The sequence below is a fragment of the Sturnira hondurensis genome, unplaced genomic scaffold, assembly GCF_014824575.4.
Source record: "Sturnira hondurensis isolate 20B ecotype Veracruz unplaced genomic scaffold, ASM1482457v3 Scaffold0008723, whole genome shotgun sequence".
NCBI lineage: Eukaryota > Metazoa > Chordata > Mammalia > Chiroptera > Phyllostomidae > Sturnira > Sturnira hondurensis.
Window position 1 is genome coordinate 1,706,842 of NW_028081354.1, and position 23,112 is coordinate 1,729,953.

The 23,112-nt window shown below is 43.9% G+C and overlaps 1 protein-coding gene across 2 annotated transcripts in view; it reads left to right on the forward strand.

Moving 5' to 3' along the window:
* RAD18 (RAD18 E3 ubiquitin protein ligase) overlaps positions 1 to 19,972 on the forward strand; it is a 120,807-nt gene extending 100,835 nt beyond the window's left edge. The window contains exons 12-13 of one of the 2 annotated variants that reach the window (XM_037055702.1): positions 2,269 to 2,331; positions 19,136 to 19,972. In XM_037055702.1, the coding sequence (XP_036911597.1) occupies positions 2,269 to 2,331; positions 19,136 to 19,238 (166 nt within the window). In that variant the 3' untranslated portion in view covers positions 19,239 to 19,972. The remainder of the gene's footprint in view (positions 1 to 2,268; positions 2,332 to 19,135) is intronic. The other variant, XM_037055703.1, reaches the window with a different exon arrangement.
* Positions 19,973 to 23,112: the final 3,140 nt, after the last annotated feature.

Sequence of the window (23,112 nt, forward strand, 5' to 3'; positions counted from 1 at the left end):
TATTGTCGTTTTTTGACAGTCTAAGGTGAAAGAAGTCAATGCCCCCTGACTAAATAGGTACTGCATGTTCTAAAAATTCTTACAGCACACTGGTTGAAAATTGCTGCTCCGTCCAGAAAAAGAATGGATGAGGGCATCGATGTAACTTGGGTAGAGAGAGGGAACGAAAGAGTTACGTTAAAGGAGCTCCAGTTTTCTTTATAAAGTTGGAATGATTTATCACCAAGGTAAGGAATAACAAAGGTTGGGATCGGAAAGGTTTAGACCACTTCTGTGGGAGTAGGGTTGGCCGTGGGCCTAAGCCCTACCTAGTGAGTGGCTCTTTGGGTCTTTCTCTTAGGAAAATAATAAAGTTGGTAAAATTGGCTGTGGATCTTGTTAAGGCCTCCTGCTTTCCTTCTTCCCTGCTGATAAAAACTACATTTAGCTAGCCGTTTAATGGGAAAGCTTGTTGTAAGCCAGTGTGCCCTAAGGTGAGGATGGCTGATGGTAAATGAATGTTTTTGCTTCCAGGAGCACTTGGTGAGCAGTGGGCCGTCCTGGATCTGAGAGCGTAGTAGGGGCTTAGGTGCTCTTGGTAGGCTTTATCAGGGGTTCCCACCCGGAGCCTGAAGGAATGATGGCATGGCCAAGACCATCTGTGGACGTTGTAGTGTCCACAAATGCATGCACTACTGTTTTGAAAATGTGTGCATGTGCTGCTATAATGACTGAAAGATAAACTAAAAGTATTACTGATTTTATAATGCTCATTATCATTATGTATTTTGTCAAGCCACAAATACTACAAGTATTGCTACCACCATATGAGAATTCTTATTCTGAAAAGCCTGAGGACTATCGTGTACCTATATCAGAGGGCCACTCTACTTGAAGTGTGGTGGGAACCCCCACACGTGGGCCATTGCACACACGATCCTCGGGCAGAGGGGCCCTGCGCAGGGCTCCTGGAGTTCCAGGGTTTGGGCGGAAATCCTCTGAATAAAACTTTTGGTACAGAACTGTATTTATGGACTTTTACTGCCTTTTTTTCCCAGGCATCATAGGAAACATTGCTTTCAAGTGATTTGTCAGAAGTAGTTCTGAATGATTCATTGGCACTTTAAGTCTTTATAATTTTTAAGCTCTTTTTATCTATTAGAATATCACTGGAAATATGATAGGCACCAGTGTTTCCAAATCTGTCATTCTGCGCCCGACTGTGTGCCCTCTGCTTTCGCCTTTTCCACGCTGGCGTGGCGACCACTGCTTCTGAGTCGACCTTGCAGGGCCCGTGACATTCTGCCTTTGGGTGTCTACAGAAATGCTTTTTTTTTTTTTTAAAGATTTTATTTATTTATCTTCAGAGGGGAAGGAGAGAGGGAGAGAAATATCAATGTATGGTTGCCTTTCATGTGTCCCCTGCTGGGAGTTGGCCTGCAGGGAACCAGCCTGCAACCCAGGCATGTGCCCTGGCTGGGAATCGAACCGCGATCCTCTGGTTCGCAGGCCCGCACTCAATCCACTGAGCTACACCAGCCAGGCAGAAATGCTTTTTTGATATTGATACACACATTTTTTAAAGTATTTATTTGGTAGGATTTTATTTTGGTGAGAACAAGATGCTAAAACCTTAAAACAGTTTTCTTATAAAGAAACAATGCACGCCCTCTATAATTTTGTTTGCTCTGCACAGATAGGCCAGAAATACACAGCACTTTAAGCCAGATTGCATTATAACAAATTCCATTTTTAGCACAGTGCAAATTAATTAAATTTTACTTTACTTTGCTTACAAAGGGATTATATAATAGCCACTTAGGAACTTAGCATCTCTTGGGAATCTCATTGCTAGAGAGCAGTTTTTAAGACACGATTTGATCTTGGGCTGCCGTGAGAAATTGAAAAGGCCGTGACTTTATACCATTTGAATTCAGGTTTTATGTTGAGGGATTTACCTAAGATTTGGGATTTTTTTCATTATTACTAACCTATAAAGATTTTTAAAAATAGCTTTATTGAAAGCACAGTAGAATAAACTTCAAATATTTGAAGCACACACTTGGAAGAGTTTGGACGTACATACGCAGCTGGGAAACCACCCCCACAGTCCGAGTTCCCTGGTGCTGCTCTGTAACCCCCCCTTGCCCATCTCCAGCTCCCGCACAGGTAATCTGGTCTGCTGGTTGGCTTTCTGTCACTGTAGGTTAGTCCACCTTTTCTAGACTTTTATATAGATTGAACCATACTGTCTTTGTTGTCTGGCAATATTAACGTATATCCTTTTAGTTCCAGTTCAGACATCATAAGAGATATTCTGGAAGAAGAGGAAGCCTGGGAAGCATCACATAAGTGAGTTCTCATAATCTAAAAATAAGCATGTACTTTGACCTGAGAAATTCTAATTCTGTACAGTTGATTTTTAAACAAAAGAATATTTGCACTTTCCAATTTAAGAAAGTGGTAGTTCATACCCATCAAGGTAAAGATTTGAAGTTAACTACTTGTTTCTATGTATTTCTGCTTAGAATTAGAACCCCAGTGTGATAACTATGAATACTCGTCAGAAGTTGTTTTTCCGAAGACAGGTTATTCCAATCGGCAGTTAATAGTTTGGCCTTAAGCACTGGCTCCAGGGTCTTTAGAAAGTTTTAATTCTTTTCTAGATGTTCCTAGTCATAAGATGGTTAGTGCAGAATAAATGCAATTCCACTTCTCTTATACCACTTATGAATCAGTTTGGGAACTGAAGCTGAGGGGGAGGGGAGGACCATTCCAGGTCCCACTGGTGGGTAAGGACAGGAATNACAGGTTATTCCAATCGGCGGTTAATAGTTTGGCCTTAAGCACTGGCTCCAGGGTCTTTAGAAAGTTTTAATTCTTTTCTAGATGTTCCTAGTCATAAGATGGTTAGTGCAGAATAAATGCAATTCCACTTCTCTTATACCACTTATGAATCAGTTTGGGAACTGAAGCTGGGGGGGAGGGGGGGACCATTCCAGGTCCCACTGGTGGGTAAGGAGGAATCAACAGTGCAGAAAAAGAATACGTTTTCCTTGGTCTCCACCTGTGGGAGCAGACTGTAGGGCAGCAGGGCAGGCTTACTGCGCTGTAATCTCATGATCACACCCCTCAGATGGGCCTCAGAATTGCCTAGCAGTTGTGCTGTTTCTGTGACTTTTTCTTTGTCCTATTCTTCACAGGGATTATGTGAAAACTCAGTTCACTCCACCCCCCGCCCCAGCTGAAGACCTTGTCCTTTATAGAGAAAATAGAAGCTATCATATAGGAACCTTCATATTTTCCAGTGTATAAATATGTGCCTGTACTTATACATATTTAATCCTCATACCCTCCTTTTATAGTAAACGGAGGTCCTAACTCCTATTGGAGGCTGATCCCTCCTTCCTCACTACTGCTCAGGAACTTTGCTCTGTCCCTCCTGTCTCGCACAGGCAACCTCTCCCTCTCAGCCATGTTTTCTAATCGGACATGCTCAAATCTTTCCCAGCGTACAACCAACCAGCCACAGAACCAACAGACAAACGTACTCAGCCTCTCATCACATTTATTCTCATCCTGTAGCTCTCATTGTATCTCTCCTTCCTTCTTTTTTAAAATAGAGTGTATTTGAGTGACATTGTTTAATAAAACCATACAGGTTAATAAAATACAGGTTTCAAGTGTACTACTTAGTAAAACATCATCCGCACAGCGCAGCATGTGCTCACCACCCAAAGTCAAGGCTTTTTCCATCCCTATTTATCGCCCCTTGCCGTCTTCTCTTGTCCCCCTACCTTTCTTGCCCTCTGGCTGTCACTGTACTGTTGTCCATGTCTGTGTGTCGTATAGAGAGAGGTGATCTCTACTTGTAGTCTCCACTCCCCAGTCATATCCAGCCAGTCTCATCATTCTGACAGAGCTTTCACTCAAGTCATTGAAGACCTCCGTGTTGCTAAATCCAGAGGACAGTCTTGAGACCTTATCTTCCTTTACTTGTTAGCAGTGTTTGATACTATTGACTTCTTCACCTTTCTTAAAACCCTCTCTTCTTTGACTTACAAGTCACAGTACCCTGTTTTCCTATTGTTTGAGGTCAATTGTTGATATGGGTCAAGATTAAATTTATCTCCTAAAAATTTTATCTTTCCTACCTACTTGATGCTTCCTCTTAGATATTTCTAAGACACCTCAAAATCGACATGTGCAAAGTTAATCACTTGACTGTATCTACTCTCCAGTGCCCCCTGAAAAAGTTTTTAAAACAAAATAAAAACATGATCTTTTTCAGCCAATTTCTTATGCCCTCCCCCAAAACTCATTCTTGACATCTTGTTCTCCAGTGCCTGTATGTTCAATCTACAACCTGTATTACAGATTTTACTTCTTTTTTTAAAAAGTTTATTTGTTTTTATAGAGAGGGGAAGGAAGAGAGAGAGAGAAGCAGTTGATTGGTTGCCTGTCTTATGCATCCCGACTGAGTACTGGGGAACAAACCTGCAAACTCGGCTTGTGCCCTGACTGGGAATCGAAACCAGTGACCTTTCGCTTTGCAGTGTGATGCCCAGCCAACTGAGCTACACTGGTCAGGGCCAGATTTTACTTCATAAATATCTCTGGAATCCATCAATTTAATTTTATCCCTCTCGTCACCCTAATTCATGCTACCATGTGTCTTGACTGCACAATAAATTGTGTCTTAATTTGTCTATCCATGTTTTCTGACTTCTTTACAACCTAATCTCTTTATTGCAGCTAGAGTGACCTTCTCAAAATGAAAGTCTAATCACTGTTACTCATCTCTCCACTTTAAAAATAGTGAGTAGCTTCTTATTGTTAGGATCGAGAAGGGGCTCTTCAATATGCCTAAAAGGTCCTACATGGTCTGGTCTTCTCCAGACGTGTGTCTTATTACACACTTGTGCATTGTTTCCTGCTCCAGGGATGCAGATTCCTTAGGTGTTGTCTTCATGCCACGTTCTGTCCCACCACAGGGCCTTTGGACGGGCTTGACTCTCTACAGAGAATGGTCTTCTCATCTTTCTCCTAGTTCACCCCTACTCATCCTTCACATCTCAACTCGAGATGTGCATCTCTTGGACGTCTTCTCTGCCTTGCCCTCTGGATCACGTCCTCCTGTTACAGGTCCTTGCAGCACTGTGTCCTGTTTCCAGCACATTCACGTGACTATTTGTCCATCTGCCCTGCCATTCCTTAGGTTCAGCATTGTAGCTCTACTGTCAACCCAGTTCTGACCCACAGTAAATACTTTACATATGTGATCTCATGTAAATGGCATAACAACACTGTGATGTGTGATTATCCCTGCTTTATAATGCGGTAACTGAAGCTGAACGGGTTAGAGCTCCAGGTGATGGGTGATGGGGCTGAGAGTCTAGCCTAATGTGTCAAGTCAGCACTTTCAACCATTAAGCTGGATACACTATCTTTCCAAAGGAGAGGTATGCTATGCTGTTTACATTTTGTAGTTTCATAGCTGAATCCCTGGGAAAATGGGAAAGTGTGGTGTGTCCACGGAGCACAGTATGAGTGGGTTTGTCAGGCTATTGAGATGTTTGGTGGTTCAAACTAGTGTTTTACGAAAGTGAGACTTTTGCTGTGTTACTTTCACCTAAACATTATTTAACTTTGAAATCTGGGAAAGGAGGCTACTCCTTAGCTAATTTTGTCCTCTTGTGTTGGGAATCTTCCTGACCGGCGGCTGTGACAAGCTGTAGCCCAGAATTTCTGAGCCGAGTCTGTTCTTGAAATGAAGACTTCTTAAAGTCAATACTGTAAGAAAACCCTTAACAAACACACCCCATCCCTTGATAGTCATGTTAAAGCTGGAAGGATGTGAGTGCTCATCCAGTCCGGTCCCTTCATTCTGCGAAGAAGGAAGCTGAGCTCCATTGACGAGGTCAAGGTCCACGGAATCCAGGACTTCTGATTTCAGCCGAGAGCACAACACTTTAAATAAGCTTTTGTGTAAATAAATAATAAATGTATGCCATAACATAGCTTTACAGGCAGAATCAGGAAAAGCCTCCACAGTTCTATTTTTCAACAAAATGCAGCGATTCTACAAGCACATATCTTATTCATAGGCATATTTTGTGGTACCACAAATGACATACTTGAGATATTAGTTCTCAGACATACATGCTGTGTCCGTTCCAACACATTCCCCTAGTTCCGTAAGTGCTGACAGGCTCTGCTAGCAACACAGTGCTCCATATGAAGTAAAACCCACTCGTTTTGCACGGGGGAGTTTTGGATTATGTCCGTAAATACTGGTTTGTCATACCATTTTGAGCTATGAGATGTATGTACATTGAACAGGGTGAAAATGGGAAGAAAAAGCAGTCCTGGTTTGTCATTTTGTATTTCTAGGTTTCAGTTTCTTTATACATAAAACGTGGGAGTCTAGGTTCCTTCACTCCAGACCTGCTCCTCTCCCACTGTCCCCTCTCTCAGTTGATGGTAGTGTAATAGGCCACCTTACTCCTCAGGCCAGAAACATTCTAGGAATCATTTTCCACTTTTCGCTCTCCCGTACCTCCTACATGTAGTCAGTTGCAAGTCCTATGTAGATGTGGTTGTCCTACTTAAATATACATCAAAATCAACTAGAAGACTTGGTAAAACACAGATTAGTGGGCTCCACCCATTCTGAAATTTTGATTCTGTACTTTTGGGGTGGGGCCTAGAAATGTGCATTTTTAACATGTTCCCCCGGGTATTGCTGGTGCTGCTTCCAGGGCCCCCACTTTGAGTATCATCACTATAGATTGCCTGTGCGTCTGTCGGCCCCTGGGCCACAGCCTCCTGCAGGCCCATTTGTTCTCCAGCTTTTAGCAGCAGCCATCCCACTGTTTTTCTGCCTCTAGTCGTTGTAGTTTATTCTGCTGCTGAGATCTAAAATACATTATGTTCTCTGTGTCATACTTTAAACTCCTTCAGGGACTCCCTAGCATCCAAGCTGTCCCTGTTATGGCCCTAGCTTACCTGCTGGTGCATGGAATTTCATTCCTTATGTATAAAACCTCTCTGTCATTCGGTTGCAGCCAAGCTGAACTACTCACAGTTGCCTCCGAGAGTCAAGCCCGGTTGTCTCTGTGCCTTTGCCTCTGCTCTTCTGTCCTCATTGCCTTTCCCCTTTCTTTATCTAGACAGGACTTGTCATCCCCTCTTCACAGCGCCACTACAAGGCCCTGCCTGCTCCTGCAGCACTCTGCACTTAATCCCTGACCACCTTTCCAGGGAGTGTGCTTGTTGGACCTTGACTCCCAGGCACCTCGCACAGTGCCTGGGTAGCCCAGGGCGGGCACTCAGCAAGCATCTGTGGGACCGAATGTGTCAGTCAGTGTTTATTGGAGCTGAATGAGCTTGGTATTAGGTTCCAGGTGTTAGCGACATGGTTACTGGACTTCAAGAGCCTGAGTGGGTTAGGGTTGCCACCTATCTTCTACATCTTTGTCTCGTAGTGCCTCAAAAGGAAGTTTAAGGAAATAGCTTTCTCTAATATTCTTATAAAGTCAGAAAACGAAGAAATATCTTCTCTATTGGTGATCTGTATTTCATCTTAGCCCCAGGAGGAGTCATTTGCATGCATTTATAAGCCTGTCGTATTTTGTAATTGAGCACTGTTAATAATTTGGCTTCTTTCTTTGGGGTCCTGCCTTCACTGAAGTTTGGCATACATACATTAAAGTGGACAAATCTTAAGTATATAGCTTGATGAGTTTTTATAACTGTGAATACACCAGGGGTTAGGGTTACTTTGATGGTGCCACCACTCCCTCCCCTCTGCCCCTCAATGAACCATTTTTCTTAGGATTCAGACTGTGAGGCCTGCCCTGATTCTGGACTTAGTCATATGATGTGAGGAGAAGCTTGATGAGCGTTTGCACAGTGGGTCTTGTCCTTCTAGAATGTTCTCTTTGGGATGCTTGCTCTTGTAACATCCATTCCACTATGACAAGCCCAGTCTAGGTATGGGAAGATGCCAACTGGAGGAGAACCTGGGGCTCAGCCCACCCCTCACTCAGTGAGCTTCCCACCTAGTCTTCTCTGTGTGGCTTCTCTCCATGTTCTCTCCAGTACCGGTATTGATTCATTGCCTCACATCTCCAAATTCATCTTTTTTGCTTGTTCTGTGAAAACTGGATTGGGCCCTTTAAATGTCATTGTTTTGCCAGCTCTCTTGATGTTGAGTTTTATCAGTACAGAGCTCTGGGGGAACATGGTGAGAGGAAGGGGTTTTGCCTCTGTGTTGCAGTGAGCTCACTGGCCAGCCTCCTGTAGAGGTGTGACTTCCTCAGTGTCCAGTCCTACAGTGCACACTGTCCACCAGCTCATCGTACTACCTGTAACACCAGTTCTCAGTTAGCTGCGTCTCTGGTATCTTCAGTCAGGTGTCTAGGTGTTTCTGGGGCAGAATTGTCAACTGAGTGTTGAATACATGCCCTAAAACCCACACACAGCCCTTTGGTGAAGACTGATTTAGCAGGGGGTCTTGTGTTATCTCGGTTCCAGGTGACTAAGAAAACTTACATCCAGTCACTAAGCTAACCAAGCAGACACTTCATTGTCAACACACAACAACAACAACAAAAATGCATGTTTGCAGGATTGGTTGAGAAAGTCAATAAACAACAACAGCAAACACCAATGTCAACCAACCTTAGGGAAATAGGAGAATCTGATTTCCAGATTGTTATAAATGTCTGGTTTTCACCAAAAAAAAAATTATGAGAGTTGCAAAGAAACAAGATTCTACATACACACTGTGGGTAGGGGGTGGGGCAACCAATAAAAGCATCCCGGAGGAAGCTCAGACACTGGACTGCTAGACCTTTAAATCAGCTGTTTTAAATATGTTCAAAGAACTAAAGGAAACAGTATCTAAAGAGCTAAAGGGAAATATGAGAGCAATGTCTTCCAAATACAGAATTACAATATAAAATACAAATAATTGGAAAAAATGAATTTCAGAGTTGAAAAACAAAATAGCTGAAATGAATTAACTAAGGGCTCAACAGCAGATATGAGCAGGTGGGAGAAAGAATCAGCAAATTTGAAGATAGATCAATTGAAATTATTTAGTCTGAAAAAGAGAAAGAGAAAAGCATGCAGAATAATGAACAGCCTCAGATCTGTGGGACACCAGCAAGCATACCATCATATGCAAAATGGAAGTCCCATGAAGAGAGGAGAAAGGAAGGAGCAGAAGGAATATGTAAAGAAATAATGGCTGAAAACTTCCTAAATTTGGTGAGAAAAAATCTATATATGTGAGATGCTCAGTGGACTCAGTCAAAGACAGAAATATTTGAAAGAAGCACTAGACAAGCAACTCATTATTTATTGTGGAATCTGGTGATTTCTCATCAGAAACTACAAAGGCTAGCCAGAGGCAGTGGGATGACATTTCAAAATAGTAAAAGAAAAAATACTGTCAACCAAAAATTCTGTGTTTAGCAAACTATATTAAAAAATGAAGAAGTCCTGGCTTAGTGAATTGAGTGCGAGCCTGTGAACCAAAGGGTCACCGGATAAATTCCCAGTCAGGACACATGCAAGTGTAAATAAATACAAAAGACAGTATAGATTTTCTTTTGTAACTCTCCTGTCTGACTTCAAAGACAACTACAAAAAGCAATGATTATATATGTATTGATGGTCATACAGTATATAGAGGTATAACTTGTATGCAAAAATAGCAAAACAAAAGGAGAAAGGAGCAAAGCTATTTAGGAACAATTTTTTTATGTACTATTGAAATTAAGTTGGTGTTAATCTGAACTAGATTGTTTTAAATTAATTCTTTATGTTCCCCTGGGCAACCATTAAGGAAATAAAATGTTAAGCATAGTAAAAGGAATGACAGTGGGACTGCAGTGACACACTAGAAAACATTTAAATAGCACCGAAGAAGGCAGTGAGCAGAGGGACAGAGAAAATGAGGTGAGCTCTGTGGAAAACAAATGGCAATGCAGCTTATAAAGCCTGCCTTATCAGTAAGTACATTAAGCATAAAGGGATTAAGTATTCTATTAAAAGGCAGAGATTAGCAGAGTGAATTTTTTAAAAAAAACATGCAACTACATGCTATCTACAAGAGATACACTTTATAATCAAAGACAAATGAGTTAAAAGTAAAAGGATAGAAAAAAATACTGTGGAACAAAAAACAGAAGAGAGCTGTCATGGCTATAGTAATACCAGATAAAATGGACATAAAGACAAAGATAATTTTATAATAAAATGATCAGTCCATCAAGACAGTATAGTAACTGTCAGCATGTATGTACCTCACAACAGAGCCCTAAAATGCTCAAAGCAAAAAAGATAAAAACAAACCCCAAGAAACCCTTAAAGATTAGGTGAAAATAAAATGATGGGAAGGGAAACAACCTAGGAGCAACAAGGAGCTATATTGATGGACAGTTTTTTGATTGTCCATCAAAAAATTATTGCTGATGGGCCCGGCCTCTCCCTGTTTGTGGGTAGAGAGCCAAGCAGGCTAAACACAGAGTGGGCCTGGGGATTTGCCCCCAGACAATGAACATATTCATCAGTGGCCTGCCCTGCAATGGAAAGGATGATTCCTTGAGACAGAAAAACCTGGGAAGCTCCCTGGCTCGGCAGGTCTCAGGCATGTTACACAAGCTCTGGTCTGCCTGTTCATGTTCCTTTTAAAGTGTTGTGCCCAGAACTGTATGCAGTAAGTGATACAATGCAGAATTTGTCCATGGTTATCACTCTGATTCTGCCTCGCTTGTTTGACTTAACAAAACCTTAAGTTCAGTCTGTTTGCTTATTGACCATCTCATTGTCCATTTCTTTCAAACCTAGTGTGTCCTCTGCTTCCATTAAACTGTGGCTTCCCATCCTGAATCTAGGAAATCGTGTCTGGATACATTTGTTATCCTTTCTGCTTTTCCTCTTCTAAGATTAACTCATGGCTTTTGTCTGTGAAGAACTTTCTGGATACCAGTTCTGTCATAACGCAGTTATTATCTGTCATAATGTAGATTCTCCCTTCAGTTCATCTAGAAAGAAACCAAAATGTTTTCTCACATTTGATGCTAAAACCAAAGAGACCTGTCCTTCTTCATAGACCTTTATCTAGAGAGAGAAATAGGTTGATCCCAAGGGAGGCTGCATGCTTGCTGATATATTTTTCTTTCCTTTGTGCCATTATTTTCTAGGAAGTAAATACTGTTAAAATCTGCAGAATCCCTTCTGAGTATTAGAGAAGACAAATGTCCATTTAACTAACATCTGTCAAATTCCTAATATGTGCCAGTCCCCTGAGTAGGTGCTGTGATGTCCCTTTTGTTATTTAGTGCCTGTGACTGCAGGGTAGAGAAGAACTTCATTCACTTTGTTTTATGAGGAACCTGAGCCCGGAGGAGAGGTGAATGGCCTGGGATCTCCTAACCCCAAGTTGAGTGCTTTTGCCACCCCACCTGGGCTGTGGACTGGCGCTGCACTGGCGCTGCACGGGAGTCCTGGGGCCGAGTTCTTTCTTCATCAGTTTACACCCTGTAATAGGGAGTCTGATTCCACTCCTTTGTTGTTTGCTGACAGCTTTTGGGTATTAACCCATTCTCTTCCTCTTCTGTTTCACATCTGGGAGAGCTGATAAGAAATCCTGGGTGCTCCCTCCTTTGGTCCTGGCAAACTGTGCACGCCCCTCTCTGTGCATGGGACCCTCACTCTGATCCCACCCACCAACCACCGTAAAAACCCAGGCTAGTCAGTTTTCAGACTGACTTGGGAAGTCTGCCCTGCTCTCCCCAGAAAAGCCTTTTTATGTGAGTGCTAAGTCTTTTCATACTGTGATTCAGGCACTGTAACCGAATGCAGGGTCAGCTGCCTGCTACACTAAAAGCCAAACTCGTAAGACAGGTGCTGGTGAAAAGGAAGTGGTTTATTCAGATGCCAGGAATCTGAGAAGATGGGGACTCTTGTTGCAAAGCCCATCTTCACATCTCCGTTCAGGCAGAGGTTTTCATAAGGAGGGAAGGGAAAAGAACAAGGAGATCAAGGGAAGGGGTTGAAAAGGTGTGCATACCAGCACAGTCCATTCTGATAAGGATCTTGAAACTGGTCAAGCAGTGGTCTTGTGTGCGTCATCCTGGTTTTATGGTTGAAAGTCATCAAATCTCCCAGGGCTGGGATGACTGAAGGTCAGAGTCTGTATCTTTTGAAGGTGGTACCTGGGATTCTTAGACAAACATGCTCTTTATCTACAAGCTGCATATTAGAGTCAGCACTTACAGAAATAAGGTCAAAAGAATTGTGGGGTGAGTTACGATTCCCCGCTGTTACAGTACCAGTTCTGATTGGGGGAGGGGGTGTTTTTCTGCACCAACAAGCAATTCCTGGATTCCAGGTGGGCATCCTATAATTCAACTCAATTTTGACCCATAGATACTAATGGGAGATAGCATCAGGTCTCACAGTTTCAGGGCTCAGGCCTACAAGACTAACTCCACCCTCTCGTGCGCCAGTCATATGTCTAGATTGTCACCTGGGCTTCTGACCTACCAGGCATGTGTTGGAGTCTCCTACTACCCCCTCCTTGGGTTCAGTTAAAGTGCTACAACTGCGTGCAGAACTCAGAGAAGCAGTTTATTCACTACATCACTGTTTATTATAAAAGGATATAACTCAGGAATAGCCAGATAAAAGAGATGCATGAGGCAAGGTCTGGGGAAAGGGCCGTTTTCATGCCCCCTCCAGGTGTGCCACTCCCCTCAAATCTCCACTTATTTGTCCACATAGAATCTCTCTAAATTGTCCTTTTGGGTTTTTTTTTTAAATATAGTTTATTGATTATACCATTACAGTTGTTCACCCGCACACTCCCTCCCCCACCCTTCTCCCCCCTTAGTTTATAACCACGTGTCTCAACTTCTTTCGATTCTATTTCCCCCACTATTCTCACCCTCCCCCCTATCTATTTTCTACCTACCATCTATGCTATTTTCTGTGCTTTCTCCCCCCTTCTCCTCCTCCCACCCCCCTGTTTCTAACCCTCCATGTGTTTTTCATTTCTATGGTTCCACTCCTGATCTAGCTGTCCTCTTGGTTTGCTTTTGTTTTAGGTGTGGTTGTTAATAACTGTGAGTTTGTTGTCCTTTCACTGTTCATATTTTTCATCTTCTTTTTCTTATATAAGTCCCTTTAGCATTTCATATAATAAGGGCTTGGTGATGGTGAACTCCTTGAACTTGCCCTTATCTGAGAAGCACTTTATCTGTCCTTCCATTCTAAATGAAAGTTTTGCTGGATAAAGCAATCTTGGCTGTAGGTCTTTGGATTTCATGACTTGGTATACTTCTTTCCAGCCCCTTCTTGCCTGTAAGGTCTCTTTTGAGAAATCCGCTGACAGTCTGATGGGTACTCCTTTGTAGGTGACTGTCCCCTTATCTCTTGCTGCTTCTAGGATTCTCTCCTTCATTTTAGTCTTGGCTAATGTAATTATGATGTGCCTTGGTGTGTTCCTTCTTGGGTCCAACTTCTTTGGGACTCTCTGAGCTTCCTGGATTTCCTGGAAGTCTATTTCCTTTGCCAGACTGGGGAAGTTCTCCTTTATTATTTGTTCAAATACGTTTTCCACTCGTGGCTGTTTCTTTCCCCCTTCTGGTACCCCTATAATTCAGATGTTGGAACGTTTAAAGATGTCCTGGAGGTTCCTAAGCCTCTCCTCATTTGTTTGAATTCTCATTTCTTCATTCCTTTCTGGTTGGATGTTTTGTTCTTCCTTCTGGTCCATTCCATTCATTTGAGTCCCATTTTCCTTTCCATCGCTATTGGTTTCCTGGACATCTCCCTTCATTTCAATTAGTTTAGCCTTCATATGTTCCTCTAATTTGTGACTGTACTCTACCAATTCTGTGAGCATCCTGATAAATAGTGTTTTAAATTGGGCTTCTGAGAGGCTGGCAATCTGTTGGTCGCTTAGAGTTATTGGCTCTGGGACTTTGAGTTCTTGCACCATCTTTTGGGTTGTTCGTGCCTGTTAAGTAGCAGGAATGGAGCCCTAGGTTTTCACCAGAGCAGGGCAAGTAAGTTGCTGGGTTGTGAAGCTGTATGTGGGAGCGGGGTCAAAGAGGGATAATGGCTTCCCTCCGGCGCCTGCCGCCGCCTGCCGCCGCCGCTGCGACCCCCACCAGCACCGCAGCCACCACCGTCACCAGGGCCACGCGCCCCGCTCCACTGCATGCGAGTGTGCCACCGCTGTCAGCCCTCCACCACTGGGTTCGCCCCCTGGGGCCTGCGTGGTCCGTCTCACTGCGCGCAAATGTGCGACCTTGGTCAGTCTGCCCCGCACCCCGACTAGGTCCGGGCTGCCTGCACTCCCAGGTCTGTCCTTCCCGACCTTGCTCCACTGCTGGCTCTGTCTCTCTTACCGTCCCCATTGAACGGTTCGTAGCTGTCGGACTTCCGTATAATTCGGTTTTCTGGCCTCTGGGTGTGTCTTAGATCTCCAAAACTTTTGTTGTATCCAAACTTGGTTGTGGGAGAAGGCACAGTGTTTCCACCTATGCCTCCATCTTGGCGGAAGTCTCTGTCCTTTTGGATTTTTATGGAGGCTTCGTTACATAGGCACGGTTGATTCCGTCATTGGCCATTGATGATTGAACTCCATATCCGGCCCCTCTTCTCTCCTTGAGGTAGGACTGGATCATAAGTTTGGTTTCTGTGTAGCCAGCCTCCATCCTTACCTGCTTTTCCAAAATCACCTGGTAAACATAACAAAAGGCACCTTTAATCCCTCTCATCATGGGAAATTCCAAGGGTTTTCAGAGCTTTGTCAGGGGAGGGAGACTAAATATATATTTCTTATTATAAATCAGAGTATCACACATACTCTCAAGGTAGATGCATCCTGTCATCCATCTCAGCAAGGAAACCAAATTTCAGATGGGGGTCCACCCTAACTCAGTGGGATGGCCTGAACTAGATGCATTTTATTGCTGTGTTTGTGCATTTGCAGTAAAGCATCCTTCAAAATTACTGTAAGTGTAATGTAACTTGTATTGCGGTCTGATTTTAAGAGAAAAATAAACTTCCTTTGCAAACTTTGGTAGAGCAACAACAAAATGTCCGCTGATAATCTGTATGTCTGTCTTTTCAGTAATAACACATTGTCTTGATGATTACAGGTTTATAACATGTACTGAAATCAACTATACATTACGTAGTCTTTTCAGATTGGCTTCTTTCACTCAGTATTCACGTAAGGTCCGCCCTATTCTTTTGTGGCTTGAGAGCTCACTTTTGTAGTGCTGTTTGTATTTCATTGTATGGATTACTGCTGTTCACTTATCCATTCACCTATTGAAGGATATGTTGGTTGCTTCTAAGTTTTGGCAGTTATGAATAAAGTGCTGTATGGAGTTGTATTATAATTATGAGCAAAGTGTAAGGTTTTGTGTAAACACCAACGAGTGCAGTTGCTGGATTGTATACTAAGGAACTGTCAAACTTGCTTCCGCAGTGGCTGGACCATTTAGCATTCCCACCAGCAATGAATGGAAGTTCCTCTTGCTCCCCATCCTCAGCATCATTGGGTGTTACCATGTAAATTTTTTTTTCAGAATTCTTTTGAGTGCTCTAGCTGTGTTGCTTAAGTGTGTAGCCAAGTATCCTGGTCCCTAAGTGCAGTGAAAGGCTGCCTGCACCAGTCTGGATGTGCTGTTGAACTCTGGGAAGGGAAGGGACTCAGACTTTTGTGGCTCTGCTGGGTATAGTTAGTTATACATTCACCCTCACACCCTGTCCTCTGGGGAATGGAAGCACCTGCCTCGATTGTGTGGGGTTTGGGCAGGGCTCATTGTGGGGAAGGGAAGATTGTAGGTGGGGCCCTTCGGGCTAATTTTGTGCACTGTTTCTGCTTCTATGTCTGAGTATATGTAGAAATCGGTGTGTTGTATGCTTGCAATTCTCCATCCCACAGGTATCCGAGCTAATTTTCCAGTAGGGAAGCACAACTTGTAGAAAAGTGCTAATACCTTTGAGCTCCCAAACCCTAATGGACCACTTCGAGCTACAAGTATTTGTGATTAATGATTTTCCTTTTTGGAGCCTCTGAAAGAATTCTAGACATGTTTCTAACCTAGCATAGCTACCACATGTACCACTTTTGAAAAACAGCCATTAGCTTGCTACTAGGCTCTTGTCAGAACTGAATGTCTGAATCATGGCAGCTGTTAAGGGCTGACTCATGTTCCCCTAAAATTATATGTTGGAGCCCTAACCCCAAATATTTCTTTGGAGACAGGGTCTTTAAGGAGGTGACTGTGGTTAAATCAGCTCCTCAGGGTGGTCAGAAGGATCACAGATTAGCAGCTTAAAGACACCCCCTGCCCACTGTGGATCTGCAAACCTAGAGGGTGCTGATCAGACCATTTGGGTCACTCATGTAGACACCAGCAGTAAGGGCCAGGATCCAAAGAGATCAACTGGAATCAGCAGTGGCTGGTGGTCAAGGGATTTGATGGACTTTTTATCCTCCCTACAGTCAGTAGGCATCTAATACTGGATGTAGGGGTGGCCTCTTCTAAAAAAAGTCAACCTCCTCACCTCCCCCTCATGTGCACAGCTTAGCGAAGGAGCTTGGTTACTGAATGCTGCTGTCCCCAGAAAGGAATCATCTCCTTTTGGTCACTTTCTGACACTGTTTGTGTCAGAAACACTGTAATGGTCAGGACACAAATGGTGTTGGAGTTGTAGTAGAATTGAAGAGCTCAGAGTTTCTTCCTGACTGTTGCTGGGCATTATGCTCCTTTATCTCCACTATTTCCGTATAGCAACACTCTGTCCTGTCCAGATCGGCACACCTCCAGCCGGCAGCTTAGCTAAGCGGGTCCTAGAAGAATCAAACTTAATTCTGGTTCAGCCACCTGGATCCTCTGGTTGGATTGATGTGGTTCTAGGTCCGGGGTGGGCCAGCTATGATCTGTGGGCCAAATCTGGTCTTCTGTTTTTGTTAATAAAATTGTTACCTATGATCTGGGGCTCCTCTAATGTTATAGCGGCAGAATTGAGCAGTTGGAACAGGGACAGTATGGACCTCAAAGCCCCAAGTACCTGGCCCTTGCAAAAAAGTGCTAACCCCTGTCCTAGATCAAAGGGCTAATGACTACATGGCTGAGGACACGGCTCACTGACCCAGCATGGGTCAAAGCGTGGAAGATGAGGAGTCTCTGTACAGTTTATAAAATGTCCTTATTCTTTCTGCACCTGACCCTTGTGGGTAAAAGGACTGGACATGAGTAGGGGAAGGTTGAAAAAGGCAAAGTGATAGCTAATGGAAAGGAACACACTGCCTCTGTGGAGGTGGAGAAGGCCCAGCGCTGACACCTGGGGGAGGAACCTCTGGGCTCTGGGAGGTGTGTGGAGAGGAGGACAGGAATGATCTCTGTCCTTCAGAGCCCACCCCCCTGCCCACCCCCCCCCACCGGCAGTATGTGTTCATGTATGCAGTCCAGCTTTCCCCTAGAGGCTTTGATGCAGCAGTTGCAGTCATCCAAAGGTCCCGGTCTTATGGTTCTGACATGTAGGTCACTCTCTCTGTCTCTTGACAATGGATTTTTTTCCCTTTGTGTATTGTACAGTTTGCTTAAATGCTAGACATACTGTGAAGGGCCATAGACACTGAGGTCAACAGTGCTTATGCCTAGGAATAGGCATGCTTCTTCCATCAGGCCATTAGTGGGGGCAGTTGACCTAGGTCGGAGTTTTCTTGTTACCAACATGACCTTCATGTGTCAAGTTCCTCTAGTTGGGCTGCTTTTACCTTGCCATCTCTGCATGCCAACAGCCCAAGGCGGGTATCTCTTCTCCACATCCACACCTCTCCCTTGATCCTTCACTGCTTCTGCTCATTCCTTGGTGCTGGGCACCTCCTGGGGTGGGCTGGGGGTTCTCTGTGGTCTTGGCCTACCCTCAGTCTTGGGCAGGCCCTGTGCACCTGGTCTCAGGGATGGGGCTTCTGCAGCACCCTCCCCTTGCCCCTGACCCCACCCCCATGGTGGTCAGACCTCTCTGGGTAGTATGAGAACTGGTAGCCCAAGGTGGTGTTCTGCTTCTCCTCCAGAGGTGGAGGTTTTTGTCTCTTCTGTTTGTCCAGCACCAATGAATTTTGTGTTCTTACAAATGATTTCCTGTCCTTCCCTCGTAGGCAGGCAGATTATACCTCTGCTCCTTCCCCAGAGGCATGGATCTTGGCCAGAGTCCCATGGGCCAGTGAGTTTCCTGCTCTTCCCTGAGCAACTTAAAGCTTTTGCTTCATGAAAGAGAAGAGTCCAAGGAAGAGGCAGGACTTCCTACCTGGCCCCCGTCACCCCCAGGCACCTGCTTTATACCTGTGCCACCAAAGTCGGCACTCTTCAGTCTTCTTGTCCCGCTCCCCGTTTTTCTCCTGAGCACCTGACGGAAGCACCTGGAAAAGAGCTTTCAGGTGCTGTGGACTCTTCTGTGGCAGGACCTTCAGTACTAGCCCATGTTTCAGATTGCATTAGCATGTTACCTGAGAGCCACCTCTTTCTCCAGTTCTCTGCCCACAGTAAGCAAATTCATGTGGGCCAACTCTCTTTGGAGGAACTCATCTTTCTTTGAAACTTGGTTTTCATAGTTGCCTTTATGGCATCAGTTCTGACAGGATCCAGAAGTTACAATTGTTTGCCCTGACCAGTGTGGCTTGGTTGGTTGGGCATCATCCCAGTGTGCCAAGGTTGTGGGTTCCACCCTCGGTCAGAGCACATACAAGAAGCAACCAATGAGTGCATAAATAAGTGGAACAGTGAATCAGTGTTTCTCGCTCTCTCTCTCTCTCTTCTTCTCTCTCTAAAATCAATAAATAAAATGTTTTAAAGAAAGAAAAGGGTTCAGTTCCTGGCCCTATCACTTACATCTGTAATCTCTGCTGGTCACTGTTTTCTCAGTTGTAAAGTGGGAATAATAATAATAATGATGATGATGATAATAATAATAATATTTTAACAGATTTGTCAGTGGAGTAGAAAGGTTTAAATGAAATAATGCCTGTGAAAGCACTTGTAAAGTAGAAACTGCTGTATAATAATAATGATCATTATTTTCTAAGATGCCAATTCCTTTTTCCTGTTTTCAGAGACGATTTTCAACAAGACACAGAAACAAGTCCAAGGCAGAATCGTCGTACGCGGTCCGAGAGTGCGGAGATGGAGCCGAGAAACAAGCGGAACAGGAATTAGTGTGGGCTTTGGCTGACTTTTCCAGTGCGGTGATCCGAATATGGCACTCTTGGTTGCCATATAAATTTCATAGTCATAAGTACCCAAGTAAAGATGTTAAATTCTAAAGACTATTTTTAACTGACTTTTCATTGCTTTCTGCCTTTCTGGGGAAAAAGTAGTTATAAAACATCCTCACTTGGTTAGTTACTTTCTGCCTCTAGAACACTGCTCTCTAAAAATACTAACTTCACAGGTTCACCAGCTTTGCAGAGTACACAGGCTTTGGCAAAGGTGTTTTGTTTGGCTTTGGTTGTAAATTTCAGAATATCCTTAAGCCATTCTCCTTCTCTTCCATGGAGAAACCAGCCTCAGAAGAGGATTCTCCAACCTTTCTACCACACGGAGCATTTGAGTTAAGGCCTCTATTTTTAGGGAGGCATGAGGTCATAACTCATCCTTCGTGTGTGGAAGCTCCTGACACCTGGACGCCAGTGTGCCCCTTACAGCAGCTGCATGGGGTTGTTGCCTGAGTTAAAGGCAGTTGTTTTTCAGACCTGTGTCCAGTGTGTTACTCAGACGTTAGTATTGTAATGTGAGGTCACAATAAACTTAAAACATGGGGTTAGTCTTCGGAAATGGCACTGAAAAATGATTATTGTGAGTCTTTCTTTTCACTTAGATGAATTGAATTTTTAACACTTTGAATCTCAGCTATTAAAAAGAATGTGCAATAAATGGATTATGGAAATGAATAGACTCTATATCAACTTAAAATCATGTGCTTAAAGCAGAATCTTGTGAATAGCTGCATATAAACTATAAATTATTGGAAGGGGTTAGTCAGAAATGACCTCTGTACCAAGTGCCCACCCGCTCCCAGTTCCTTCCAGAGCTCCTGATGCCTCCTCTTCAGCAGTTGAGTCAGGCTTCCCCACCGCCCAACCCAAACACGTCAGCCTTCCAATAACATGGGAGTGCGGCTATGCTAGGACGACACACTTATGAATGTTGCAGGATGTTTGTGACTTTTGCTTTCCAGAGAATGTCTCCATTGACTGGCATTTTGATATGTTTTTGAGTTTCTGGATATTGTATGGAGTCTCATTATGACTTAGAGTGAAGACACTTAAGTGGCCGTTTGTTTTCTTTATGAGTTTCCTGAGCTTCAGATGGTTATGTAAGTATTTGTCATAGTCATTTTTTCTAAAGTCATGAGTGGTTCAGCAGGGAAACTGAAAGTGGCAGCACTCACTGACTGTGACACAGGACCCGATGTGCCATGAGCAAGCCATGGCAGACAGCGTGGGTTTAACACTGATGTGATACTTACATCTGGGTTGCCAGAAATTGTGCTAAAATGAAACCTGCTTGTTTCTGAAAAGTACACAGTCTGTTATGAATCAAACAGGAAGTAATTATGACATTAATTGTATCAAAAGGAGTTTGCCCGGGAGCAGTGAGACCCAAGACAGGGAGCCAGGCAAGTGAACTCGTTCAGGTAATACTTGGGTATGTGCTTGGTTAGGGAGCAGTCACCACGGTGAGCGCCGGCAGTGCCAAGGGGGCCGGAGGCTACCTGAAACCGTGGTTCTCAGTGCGGGGGAGGAAGATTTTTCTCCTCAGGGGACATTTGGCAGTGTGTAGGGGCATTTTGGCTGTCACAACTGTGGGGTTAGGGGGTTGCCACTGATATATCAATGGGGAGAGGACCAGGGACGCTGCTAAACACCCTGTAACACACAGGTCACCCCCCCACGGAGTGTTCTAACTAGAACGTTTAGAGCAGTTCCAGCTAGAGCTGGGCTGCTCTAACAAAGTGCCCCGACTGGGTGGCTCAAACAAATTTTTTTCCCTCATAGTCCTAGAGAATAGCAGCCCAAGATCAAATTGTGAGTAGGGTTGGTTTCTTCTGAGAGCTCTCCCCTGGGCTTGCAGATGGCTACCCTCTCACGTGGTCGTCTTTGTTCTCACTTGGTGTTCTAATCCCCTCTTACAAGGAAACCAGTCATACTGGATCAGGGCCCATCCGTAGGACCTCATTTACCCCAGTTACCACTTTAAAAACCTCACCTCCAAATACATTCTATCTGAGGCACTGGAGGTTAGGACTTCAGTAACAAGACATTTCTGTGTCTTTAATTTTGGGACCCATAACACCCCACAATAAGGAATTAATTCAGTTTATAAAACACTTGTCCCTGTATACAATGGAATATTACTTGGCCATTAGACTAAAATCTTACCATTTGTGACAACATGGATGGACCTAGAAGGTATTATGCTAAATGAAGTAAGAGAAAGACAAATGATTTCATGTATATGTGGAATCTAAACAAAACAAACTAACAGACTCATGGATGCAGAGGGCAAGCTGAGGGTTGCTAGAGAGGATGACTCGGTGAAAAGGTGAAGGGACTAAGAAGTACAAGTTGGCCGTTACAAAACTGAGGATGTGAAGTACAGCATAAAGAATGTAGTTAATCATGTAATAATTACGTATGGTGCCGGGTGCATACTTGAATTGTTGGGGGATCATGGTGTAAGTTACATAATTGTCTAACCAGCATGCCGTATGTCTGAAACTAATATAAAGTATATTGAATGTCAGCTGTAATAAAGATTTTTTTAAAAAGAATCACCTGGTTCAAAATGTCATTGGTGCCAAGAGTGAAAAACACCCGATGTGAAGGATCTCCCAAGTCTACTTGAAAAATGAGGCCTAAAGGGCGTTTACTGAGCTCTGGTTGTTAACACTTAGCATACGTGTAATATTTATACATTGAAAGAATGGTATTTTTATATTTATTTAAGAGTAAAGGTTAGATCCTGGATTGAAACCAATACAAACCAAAAAGTTTGATTCCAAACTTCACTTTTAGGAAAATATGATTCCCATCACTAGTTATGAATTCTTTTGATTTCCTAACTCCCCCCAGGGTGTAACAGCCACCATGGGTCTGTCACCTCACGGCGATAGCGATGCTTATGGTTTGAGAGGGCGCAGGTAAGCGGCTGCATGCAATTTAGGGTGTGTCTAGGCAGTTCTGATGTGGCAGCCCATCCACTCACCCTCTGGTCCCTTCTCTCCTTTATACCCCTCACTGGGGGACCTGGTCCAGCTGAAAAAGTGATTCACACACATAAGACCATGTGAGTGATATAGGGAGGACGGCATGTGTTTAAAAACTGGTGCATACGGAAGACATTCACACCAACAGGGGTGTTCAAAATAGTAAGTAGGGATTTTTTTCCTTGTGGTCCCTGGCCCTGTGGAATGAGAAGGGAGAGAGCCCGTCCAGACCGCCGGACGGGCACAGTCAATGTGGGTGAGCACGCAGTTTCACTCTGTGTTTTTTCAGCACTGGGGAGAAGGCAGCAACGGTGATATTCTCAGCATCTGATCAAAGAAAATAACAATTCTTTTACTGAGACACTTTTTTCTATTATTTATTATAAAAGTAATTTAATTATGAACATTAGAGGGGGAAGTATCACAGCTATTCAATTTATTGCCATTTTGATAACCTCCCTGTGGTTTTAGTCGTAGGGCGTTTCAGATGTCTTTAGTGATTACCGTGTGAGGCTGCAAACAGGTCACTTAAGTGGATGTCCCCATGTTACTGGTTTCATATCCCCATCTACACTCGGGCCAAATGGGGATTTCCACATCCCCTTCCTGATTTGGCCAGTGTCCCCAGCCTCAGACTATTGGGAGGACGGGAACAAGTCCATGCCTGAATCACTTTGTTGCTCTCCTCGAAGGCCCTGCTGGGCTTCTGCCACCTGGCCGGTGCTCTGTCACACAGACCGATGCTAGTCCTGCCCTAGTTCTGCCTCGCCTGGGCACTGTCTCCTGACACATCCCTGAGGGATGACCCCGCCAGGTGCTGAG